The sequence below is a fragment of the Procambarus clarkii genome, chromosome 40, assembly GCF_040958095.1.
Source record: "Procambarus clarkii isolate CNS0578487 chromosome 40, FALCON_Pclarkii_2.0, whole genome shotgun sequence".
Taxonomy (NCBI): Eukaryota; Metazoa; Arthropoda; class Malacostraca; order Decapoda; family Cambaridae; genus Procambarus; species Procambarus clarkii.
Window position 1 is genome coordinate 25,100,959 of NC_091189.1, and position 12,500 is coordinate 25,113,458.

The 12,500-nt window shown below is 47.6% G+C and overlaps 1 protein-coding gene across 1 annotated transcript in view; it reads right to left on the minus strand.

Moving 5' to 3' along the window:
* LOC138349886 (ALK tyrosine kinase receptor-like) overlaps positions 1 to 12,500 on the minus strand; it is a 165,951-nt gene that overhangs the window by 149,616 nt on the left and 3,835 nt on the right. Inside the window, exon 2 of the mRNA XM_069338877.1 lies at positions 12,277 to 12,407. Within this exon, the coding sequence (XP_069194978.1) occupies positions 12,277 to 12,407 (131 nt within the window). The remainder of the gene's footprint in view (positions 1 to 12,276; positions 12,408 to 12,500) is intronic.

Consider the following 12,500-nt stretch of genomic DNA (forward strand, 5'->3'; position numbering starts at 1 on the left):
GACCCCCTGGAACCTTTTGTTGAGTTGTTCACACACCTCTTTGTCATTCTCCGTGTACCTGTCCTCGCCCACCCTAAGTTTCATCACCTGTTCCTTCACTGTTGTCTTCCTCCTGATGTGACTGTGTAGTAGCTTTGGTTCGGTCTTGGCTTTATTAGCTATATCATTTTCATACCTTTTCTCAGCTGCTCTTCTCACACTGACATACTCGTTCCTGGTTCTCTGGTATCTCTCTCTACTTTCTGGTGTTCTGTTATTACGGAAGTTCCTCCATGCCCTTTTGTTTTGCTCCTTTGCTTTCATACATTCCTTATTAAACCACGGATTCTTCCTTTGCTTCTCTGTTTTTTCCTGTCGGGCTGGGACAAACCTGCTTACAGCCTCCTGACACTTTTGCGTGACATAGTCCATCATGTCTTGTACAGACTTGGTTCCGAGTTCTGTGTCCCAATGTATATCCCATAGGAATTTATTCATTTCCTCATAATTTCCCTTCCGGTACGCCAGCCCTTTGTTTCCCAGTTCTTTTTTGGGGGTGATAATTCCTAGCTCAACCAGGTACTCAAAGCTCAATACACTGTGATCACTCATTCCCAAGGGGGCTTCCAACTTAACTTCCCTTATATCCGACTCATTTAGGGTAAATATCAGATCAAGCAAGGCTGGTTCATCCCCTCCTCATTCTTGTCGGTCCCTTGACATGTTGACTTAGAAAGTTTCTTGTTGCCACATCCAGCAGCTTAGCTCTCCATGTGTCTGGGCCTCCATGTGGGTCTCTGTTCCCCCAATCTATCTTCCCATGGTTGAAGTCTCCCATGATTAGAAGTCTGGATCCGTTCCTGCTAGCCACAGAAGCTGCTCTCTCTATTATATTGATGGTGGCCAAGTTGTTTCTATCATATTCCTGTCTGGGTCTTCTGTCATTCGGCGGGGGGTTATATATGACTACTACTATAATTTTCTGTCCTCCAGTTGCTATGGTGCCTGATATGTAGTCACTGAAACCTTCACAGTTCTGAATTACCATCTGTTCGAAACTCCAACTTAGTAGCAGAGCTACACCACCTCCTCCTCTCCCTTCTCTCTCTTTCCTCACTACATAGTAGCCCTGTGGAAACACTGCGTTTGTTATGATTTTCGTTAACTTTGTTTCTGTGAGTGCTATTATGTCTGGGTTTTCTTCTAGTGCCCATTCTCCAAGTTCACTTGTTTTATTTGAAATCCCATCTATGTTAGTGTACATCGCCTTGAAGCTCCTATTCTTCTGTTCATTTTCATGTCCCTTTCTTGGCAAGCATTCTGCTGGTGTGGGAAGCTGTTCCGTGGGTGAGAGGATCTGTGAGGTGGTTTGCAGGGTCTCAGAGGATTTTGGGGTGGGGGGTGGGGATTGAAGGAAAGGGGGGACAGGTAGGGTGTGGGTTAAGGAGGTAGGGGGGACCTGGAGGATACGCAGTGAGGGGGGAGGAGGGATAGGGAGGGTCTGGGATGAAGGGGGAGGGGGGACAGGGGGAAAAAGGTGGGAGGGGGGACATGATGGGAATGGGGAAGGGGTGTCAAGGTCAGAATGGGGTGGGGTGGGAGGGAGGGTTGGGTGGGGGCAGGTAGGGTGAGGGAAAGGGAGGGTTTCTATGCAGAGGGGGGTGGTGGTGTGGCCCCCCCCTCTGGTGTTGGTGGGATGCTGGTTTTGGGTTCTCCTCTTGTCTCTGGGACTGTTGTGTTGAGGGCTGTGATTTCCTGGTTTGCTCCTCTCTCCCTGCGCCTCCTCCTTGCCTCTGCTGCCCTGGCTCTCTCCTCCTTCGTCCTGTCCCTCTGTAGGAATACTTCTTTGTATCCCTCCATATGCTGCAGACGACTCTTCCTTTCGAGAATGTCCTCCTTTGTGGTTTCGTTTGTAAACACCACCTTTACAAGTCGGTTTCTGTCCTTGTTGTACCAGCCCAACCTGAAAACCTTCTCTATGTTATGTTCAGCCCCTTCCATCTGTAACCCCTTCAGTAGTCCATGTACTGCCTCTCTATCCTTGCCATTCCATTCTTGCCTGTTGGATCCTTTCTGTTCTTTGATGCCTACAACTACCATTGATCTTTTCCTCTCCAGCAGTTGAGTGGTGCACCTTGCTGCTTCCTGTGACGCAGCTGCTTGCATCGCTACCTCCCTCACTGTGTCCATTGCTTCTGAGCTCTTTTTCAGTATATCCGCAAATGTATCAGGTACAGAGGCATTTCCTTCCAATGTAACATTCCCACCTTCCCACCTGATGCTCGGTCTCTTTATTTTTCTCTGTGAGAGATTTGATCTCCTCCCTTGCTGATGCTAGTTCACTTTGCAGGTTGTTAATTGTAATCTTCATTTCATTCATCTCCCTCCTGAATTCCTCCAGAACTTGGGTTAGCAATTCCTTTGTTTGATCTCCCTGGCTGCTTTCCTTGTCCCTGTTGCGGCCTCCTGCCATTTCGTCCCTTGTCAAGAGAGAGAGAGAGCAAGAGAGAGAGAGAGAGAGAGAGAGAGAGAGAGAGCAAGAGAGCAAGAGAGAGAGAGAGCAAGAGAGAGCAAACAAGAGAGAGAGAGAGCAAGAGAGAGAGCAAGAGAGAGAGAGAGAGAGCAAGAAAGAGAGAGAGAGCAAGAGAGAGAGAGAGAGAGAGAGAGAGAGCAAGAGAGCAAGAGAGAGAGAGAGCAAGAGAGAGCAAACAAGAGAGAGAGAGAGCAAGAGAGAGAGAGCAAGAGAGAGAGAGAGAGAGCAAGAAAGAGAGAGAGAGCAAGAGAGAGAGAGAGCAAGAGAGAGAGAGAGAGCAAGAGAGAGTGTGTGTGTGTATGTGTGTATGTGTGTGTGTGTGTGTGTGTGTGTGTGTGTGTGTGTGTGTGTGTGTGTGTGTGTGTGTGTGTGTGTGTGTGTGTGTGTGTGAGTGTGTACTTACCTAGTTGTGCTTGTGAGGGTTGAGCTCTGGCTCTTTGGTCCAGCCTCTCAACTGTCAATCAACAGGTGTACAGGTTCCTGAGCCTATTGGGCTCTATCATATCTACACTTAAAGCTGTGCATGGAGTCAGCCTCCACCACATCACTTCCTAATGCATTCCATTTGTCAACCACTCTCACACTAAAACAATTCTTTCTAATGTGTCTATGGGTCATTTGGGCACTCAATTTCCACCTGTGTCCCCTAGTGCGTGTGCCTCTTGTGTTAAATAGTCTGTCTTTATCTACCTTATCAATTCCTCTGAGAATCTTGTATGGGGTGATCATGTCTCCTCTAACTCTTCTGTCTCCCAATGACGTCAGGTTTAATTCCCGTAGTCTCTCATCGTAGCTCATACCTCTCAGCTCGGGTACTAGTCTGGTGGCAAACCTTTGAACCTTTTCCAATTTAGTCTTATCCTTGACTAGATATGGACTCCATGCTGGAGCCGCATACTCCAGGATTGGTCTGACATATGTGGTATACAAAGTTCTGAATGATTCTTTACACCAGTTTCTAAAGGCCGTTCTTATATTAGCCAACGGGGCATATGCCGCTGATGTTATCCTCTTGATATGGGCTTCAGGGGACAGGTCTGGCGTGATATCAACCCCTAGGTCTTTCTCTCTCTCTCTCTGACTCTTGAAGTATTTCATCTCCCAAATGATACCTTGTATCTGGTCTCCTGCTCCCTTCACCTATCTTTATTACATTACATTTGCTTGGGTTAAACTCTAACAACCATTTGTTCGACCATTCCTGCAGCTTGTCCAGGTCTTCTTGAAGCCTCAAGCTCTCCTCCTCTGTCTTAATCCTTTTCATAATTTTGGCGTCGTCAGCAAACATTGAGAGGAATGAGTCTATACCCTCTGGGAGATCATTTACGTACATCAGAAACAGGATAGGTCCGAGTACAGAGCCCTGTGGGACTCCCTGGTGACTTCACGCCAATCGGAGGTCTCACCCCTCACCGTAACTCTCTGCTTCCTATGGCTTAGGTACTCCCTTATCCACTGGAGCATCTTACCAGTTACTTCCGCCTGTTTCTCCAGCTTATTCATCAGCCTCTTATGGGGTACTGTGTCAAAGGCTTTCCGACAGTCCAAGAAAATGCAGTCTGCCCCAGCCTTCCCTTTCTTGCCTAATCTTTGTCACCTGATCGCGAATTCTATTAAGCCCGTAAGGCAAGATTTACCCTCCCTGAACCCATGTTGATGGGTTGTCACGAAGTCCCTTCTCTCCAGATGTAAGAACATAAGAACATAAGAACAAAGGTAACTGCAGAAGGCCTATTGGCCCATACGAGGCAGCTCCTATTTACAACCACCCAATTGTATCATCGTTAAATTTGCAAATATTGCTGCTCAAACCTGAATCTAAATAATTTTTATATCAACAACGGAGGTCCCAGAACAGAGCCTTGAGGCACTCCACTTACAACATTTTCCCACTCTGACTTAACCCCATTTATACTAACTCTCTGTTTCCTTTGGTATAGCCATGCCCTAATCCAACTGAATATAGCACCCTCAATACCATGAGACTCTATCTTTTTAATCAGTCTTTCATGTGGCACTGTATCAAAAGCTTTGCTAAAGTCAAGGTACACAACATCACAAACCTTACCACTGTCAACTGCCTCAACTATGCAAAAGTAAAATGATTACAAATTTGTTAAACATGAACGGGTTAAACCATGTTGTGAATCATTTATTAATTTATGTTTTTCAAGATGAAGACGAACAGTATTTGCAATTATCAATTCAAGTAACTTTCCCACAATAGACGTTAGGCTAATTGACCGATAGTTTGATGCAAGTGATGTATCTCCTTTCTTAAAAATTGGTACCACATTAGCTACCTTCCACGACTCTGGCACTCTGCCTGACTCTAATGATTTATTAAATATGGTTGACAATGGATCGCAAAGCTTCTCTTTGCATTCTTTAAGCACCCTGGCAAACACTTCATCCGGCCCTGGGGATTTGTTTGGTTTGAGTTTATTTGTTTAATAACATCATCCCTGGTAACTGCTAATCTAGTCAACCTGATTAATGATTTCGGTTTCAACTCTTTTACCCTGTCGTAGCTCAGCCGATTAAGGCATGAGTCTGGGATGCTTCCGGACGCGGGTTCGAATCCTCGTCACGGCCCTTGTGGATTTGTTCTAGTCAACCTGTCCTCGTCCCCACCCACATAGACTTGTTCGGCTGAAGGCATATTGTTAAGTTCCTCTTTAGTAAATACAGAAATAAAATATTTTTTACAAATATTACTCATCTCTTCGTCATTATCAGATATCTGACCTGTCTCAGTTTTTAATGGACCTATCCTTTCCCTAAACTTTGTTCGATATAACTTTAAACAATTTTAGGATTTGACTTTGCTTACTCTGCTATGCGTACTTTATAGTTTCTTTTTGCTCTCCTTATCTCTTTGTTAACATTTCTAACCAGTTGTACAAATTCCTGTTCTAAACTGACTTCCCCATTCTTAATCCTTTTGTACCAAGTTCTTTTTACCTATAAGGTTCTTCAGATCCTTTGTTATCCATTTTAGGTCATTAGTATTCGATCTATTCAATTTGTATGGTATACTACGTTCCTGGGCTTTGCTTAGAATATTTTTAAATAAGTTATATTTTGAATCCACATCGAAATCCCTTTCTACATCACCTATCGCTGGGTTCACGTCTCGCTCCAAGACCGGCCCATCCCCCAGGCCCAAGACTTTCCAATCTGTTTGACCCAAAACATTTCTTACGCTATTAAAATCAGCTTTTCGAAAATCTGGCACTTTAACAGAATGCTCCCCTACAGTTCTATTCCATTCTATACCAAATCTGATTTTTTTGTGATCACTGTTCCCTAGCTCACTCCCTATTTCGATGTCCTTAATTTGTGTTTCCCTGTTAGTTAACACTAAGTCTAAAATATTATTTTCCCGCGTTGGTTCCTTAACGTGTTGCGTAAGAAAGCAATCGTCAGTTAATTCTAGAAAATCTTCTGCTTCATTATTCCCAGTTCTGTTAGACCAATTTATTCCACTAAAATTAAAGTCACCCATGACACAAATACTGCTAGACCTAGATGCTCTAGATATTTCATCCCAAAAATGCTTTGCTTCCATCCTGTCTAAGTTTGGTGGCCTATATATTTATATATATATATATATATATATATATATATATATATATATATATATATATATATATATATATATATATATATATATATATATAAATATATATAACTTCTAATATAAGATTATTTACTTTTTTGTTTAATTCTAGCCAAATAGTTCCTGTTTGTGGCTCAGTTTTGATTCCCTCTTTGAGACTACATTTCAAATTGTCCCTAACATATATGGCTACTCCACCTCCACGTCTAATATATCTATCTGTGTGAAATAGTTTAAATCCATTTATTTGATATTCAGCTAATAGTTCTCTATTTTCTACATTCATCCACGTTTCGGTAAGTGCAATAATATCTATTTTTGGCAGCACAGACAAGAGCATTTAAATCGTTTATTTCGTGTCTTAGACTTTTACTGTTAGTGTAATATACCCTAAGTGTATTGTTATTATGAGGCCCTTCTCTTTCCCTGATCATTTTGCTAAGTTGTTTCTCCCACAAACATATATTTTTATTACCTCCTTTCTTCATGTCAATTCCCATACCATTATCTATTAACAGTTTAAACCCCAACAAACCTCTCCCACCGCAGGTTCCAACGAGTTGGCAACAGCAACAACCCCAGCCCTGGATAATGCACCCATCCCGAGCATACATGTCATTTCTTCCATAGAAGGGTTTCCAGTTATCAATGAAGGATATTGCGTTTGATATACAATATTTGTCAAGTCGGCAATTGACACCAAGTGCCCTCGACAACCATTCATTACCAACTCCCTTTCTTGGAAGAATGCCACATATGATCGGAATTAATCCCTTGCTCCTAACTAATTCTATGACTGTCTTATACCTCTGTAACAGTTCCTCACTCCTAACTCGTCGAACATTATTTCCACCGGCACTAATACAAATAATGGGTTTGTTCCCATTTCCAGCCATAATATCATTCATGTTGTTAACAATGTCACCAATCCTAGCTCCAGGATAGTAAACCCTTAACCTGTTCCCCTTATCTCTGGCACAAAAAGTTGTATCCAAATACCTCACCTATTTGGGTGGATATAAATAGTTGCTGCCTCGTATGGGCCAATAGGCCTTCTGAAGTTATCTTCATTCTTATGTCCTAACTTAATCACCAATTCATTGATAATTGATAGGTGGGACCAAAGAGCTAAAGTTCAACCCCCCCACATGCACAACTGGGTGAATACACATGAATACACGCACACACACACACACACACACACACACACACACACACAGTGTATGGAGGCTGACTCCATACACAGTTTCAAAGATAGTTATGATAGAGCCCAGTAGGCTCAGGAACCTGTACAACAGTTGATTGACATTTAAAAGGCGGGACCAAAGAGCCAGAGCTCAACCCCCGCAAGCACAACTAGGTGAGCACAACTAGGTGAGTACACCCACCCCAGCACAAGACAGGTGCCAGCGAACATAAGGCACCAACTATCCCCCACAACACACAAACAGTGCCAGCGAACATAAGGCAGCAACTATCCCCCACAACACACAAACAGTGCCAGCAAACATAAGGCACCAACTATCCCCCACAACACACAAACAGTGCCAGCGAACATAAGGCACCAACTATCCCCCACAACACACAAACAGTGCCAGCGAACATAAGGCACCAACTATCCCCCACAACACACAAACAGTGCCAGCAAACATAAGGCACCAACTATCCCCCACAACACACAAACAGTGCCAGCAAACATAAGGCACCAACTATCCCCCACAACACACAAACAGTGCCAGCGAACATAAGGCACCAACTATCCCCCACAACACAGAAACAGTGCCAGCGAACATAAGGCACCAACTATCCCCCACAACACACAAACAGTGCCAGCGAACATATGGCACCAACTATCCCCCACAACACACAAACAGTGCCAGCGAACATAAGGCACCAACTATCCCCCACAACACACAAACAGTGCCAGCAAACATAAGGCACCAACTATCCCCCACAACACACAAACAGTGCCAGCGAACATAAGGCACCAACTATCCCCCACAACACACAAACAGTGCCAGCGAACATAAGGCACCAACTATCCCCCACAACACACAAACAGTGCCAGCAAACATAAGGCACCAACTATCCCCCACAACACACACACAACATGAAGAATATCCGAACTCATCACACCAGACACCTGCACGCTACAGGTCCCCCGAGGGCCGGCCACACTCATCACCACCCTCATCACACCAGACACCTGCACGCTACAGGTCCCCCGAGGGCCGGCCACACTCATCACCACCCACAGGTCACGCTCATCCTCAAGAGATATACACCATTAGCGTGAAGGCTTCGTGGCTACCGTATATACCTGCCCCAGGTGATAGACGAGCACGGGTTAAGCAGCCTGTACCTGGTGGTCTTATAAACAAGCCAACCACCCAGACGGTGAACACAAGGTGAGCGCCTTCATGGTGTCAGCTTAGCGTTAAGTCCTACACAACACAATGATATAAGCTGAGGGAGGGACGGGGGGGGGGAAGGAGGAGATTATCAGGGGAAAGCGCCAGGCCATTACGACTATATCGCACGTGGAAGGGGTCAGGATATGGATTTGGGATGGGACGGGGGGAAGGGGGGGTGTTGGAGGAATGGTGCCCAACCACTTAAGCCAGCGAGGCTTCTGTGGGAAATATCCCCGCCTTTGTTGACACGCGGAGCCCCTGTTGCCTGTGCTGGAGCAGCCCCTTCTCCCCCACCCTTCCCAACGCCACTAAACTCTTCAACTCAATTACCCGAACCTAACCTCTCCGAGGACCCACCAACAGAAAACGGAACAACACTTCCATTTCGCGAGTCGCTACCATTTTCAGTAAAGCATTTTTTTTTTTTTGGGGGGGGGGTGTTAGGTGGGGGGAGGGACTATACGTCAATATACGATGTACTATTCAAGAGAACAGGATGGGTGGGGAGTTATCCCAAAGTCTTCCCCTAGCTATAATTATCCCACAGGCTTTATCCTGCCACAGTCCCAGCACCCACAGGCTTTATCCTGCCACAGTCCCAGCACCCACAGGCTTTATCCTGCCTCAGTCCCAGCACCCACAGGCTTTATCCTGCCTCAGTCCCAGCACCCACAGGCTTTATCCTGCCACAGTCCCAGCACCCACAGGCTTTATCCTGCCACAGTCCCAGCACCCACAGGCTTTATCCTGCCTCAGTCCCAGCACCCACAGGCTTTATCCTGCCTCAGTCCCAGCACCCACAGGCTTTATCCTGCCTCAGTCCCAGCACCCACAGGCTTTATCCTGCCACAGTCCCAGCACCCACAGGCTTTATCCTGCCTCAGTCCCAGCACCCACAGGCTTTATCCTGCCACAGTCCCAGCACCCACAGGCTTTATCCTGCCACAGTCCCAGCACCCACAGGCTTTATCCTGCCTCAGTCCCAGCACCCACAGGCTTTATCCTGCCACAGTCCCAGCACCCACAGGCTTTATCCTGCCTCAGTCCCAGCACCCACAGGCTTTATCCTGCCTCAGTCCCAGCACCCACAGGCTTTATCCTGCCACAGTCCCAGCACCCACAGGCTTTATCCTGCCTCAGTCCCAGCACCCACAGGCTTTGTCCTGCCACAGTCCCAGCGCCCACAGACTTTATCCTGCCTCAGTCCCAGCACCCACAGACTTTATCCTGCCACAGTCCCAGCACCCACAGGCTTTATCCTGCCTCAGTCCCAGTACCCACAGACTTTATCCTGCCACAGTCCCAGCACCCACAGGCTTTATCCTGCCACAGTCCCTGCACCCACAGACTTTATCCTGCCTCAGTCCCAGCACCCACAGACTTTATCCTGCCACAGTCCCAGCACCCACAGGCTTTATCCTGCCTCAGTCCCAGCACCCACAGGCTTTATCCTGCCTCAGTCCCAGCACCCACAGGCTTTATCCTGCCACAGTCCCAGCACCCACAGGCTTTATCCTGCCTCAGTCCCAGCACCCACAGGCTTTATCCTGCCTCAGTCCCAGCACCCACAGGCTTTATCCTGCCTCAGTCCCAGCACCCACAGGCTTTATCCTGCCTCAGTCCCAGCACCCACAGGCTTTATCCTGCCTCAGTCCCAGCACCCACAGGCTTTATCCTGCCTCAGTCCCAGCACCCACAGGCTTTATCCTGCCTCAGTCCCAGCACCCACAGGCTTTATCCTGCCTCAGTCCCAGCACCCACAGGCTTTATCCTGCCACAGTCCCAGCACCCACAGGCTTTATCCTGCCACAGTCCCAGCACCCACAGGCTTTATCCTGCCACAGTCCCAGCACCCACAGGCTTTATCCTGCCACAGTCCCAGCACCCACAGGCTTTATCCTGCCACAGTCCCAGCACCCACAGGCTTTATCCTGCCACAGTCCCAGCACCCACAGGCTTTATCCTGCCACAGTCCCAGCACCCACAGGCTTTATCCTGCCACAGTCCCAGCACCCACAGACTTTATCCTGCCACAGTCCCAGCACCCACAGGCTTTATCCTGCCACAGTCCCAGCACCCACAGGCTTTATCCTGCCACAGTCCCAGCACCCACAGACTTTATCCTGCCACAGTCCCAGCACCCACAGGCTTTATCCTGCCACAGTCCCAGCACCCACAGGCTTTATCCTGCCACAGTCCCAGCACCCACAGGCTTTATCCTGCCACAGTCCCAGCACCCACAGGGTTTATCCTGCCACAGTCCCAGCACCCACAGGCTTTATCCTGCCACAGTCCCAGCACCCACAGGCTTTATCCTGCCACAGTCCCAGCACCCACAGGCTTTATCCTGCCACAGTCCCAGCACCCACAGGCTTTATCCTGCCACAGTCCCAGCACCCACAGGCTTTATCCTGCCACAGTCCCAGCACCCACAGGCTTTATCCTGCCACAGTCCCAGCACCCACAGGCTTTATCCTGCCACAGTCCCAGCACCCACAGGCTTTATCCTGCCACAGTCCCAGCACCCACAGGCTTTATCCTGCCACAGTCCCAGTTAGTAAGAGCTGGTGTTACTACAACAATGACCCTGAAGCAGCTAGTGGTGGAAGGCCGCCATGGGTGAATGTGCCCAAAAGGTTCTGGTGTTGTGAGGGCCCAGCGGGGGATGACGAGGACTGCGCCACCTCCTTACTGCACCTCCTGGTTAATATATAGCAACACCCGTTATAAAGGATCTCCTCACACACCACAACTATTCATGTTCTCAAATTTGGATAGTTGAGAATTTGAGAAATTTTCTTCATAGAGAGAGAGAGAGAGAGAGAGAGAGAGAGAGAGAGAGAGAGAGAGAGAGAGAGAGAGAGAGAGAGAGAGAGAGAGAGAGAGAGAGAGAGAGAGAGAGCATGAGTAGGTAGGTAATGGGGGGGGGGGGCGGGTAAGGATGAGTGTTGCCTGGGAAACCAACAGCAACAAGCCAAGTGGAAGGACTACAGCCTAATCACACACACACACACACACACACACACACACACACACACACACACACACACACACACACACACACACACACACACACACTATTTAACACAAGGGGCACACGCATTAGGAGGACACAGGTGGAAACTGAGTACCCACATGAGCCACAGGGACGTTAGAAAGAACCTTTTCAGTGTCAGAGTAGTTAATAAATGGAATGCACTAGGAAGTGATGTGGTGGAGGCTGACTCCATACACAGTTTCAAGTGTAGATATGATAGAGCCATAGTATGACACTATGACGACCCATACACTCACAGTATGACACTATGACGACCCATACACTCACAGTATGACACTATGACGACCCATACACTCACAGTATGACACTATCACGACCCATACACTCACAGTATGACACTATGACGACCCATACACTCATAGTATGACACTATGACGACCCATACACTCACAGTATGACACCATGACGACCCATACACTCATAGTATGACACTATCACGACCCATACACTCACAGTATGACACTATCACGACCCATACACTCACAGTATGACACTATGACGACCCATACACTCATAGTATGACACTATGACGACCCATACACTCACAGTATGACATCATGACGACCCATACACTCACAGTATGACACTATGACGACCCATACACTCATAGTATGACACTATGACGACCCATACACTCATAGTATGACACACTGACGACCCATACACTCACCTCTTCAGCAGGGATGACGAAGACGACACCTGGACCCTTGTGAACGCCCGTGATGACCTCGGGAAACTCGCCCACGGTGTAGCTGTAGCCGCCCTCGCCGTGGTAGCTGGCGTTCTCGTAGGCGTTCCCTCCTGTGGGCGGGGAGAGGAGAGCGCTGAGACGCCTACAGAAGGGCGTGGTGCCCACTCACAGGCGCCCATACACAGTGGCTTCCTGGGTTGTAT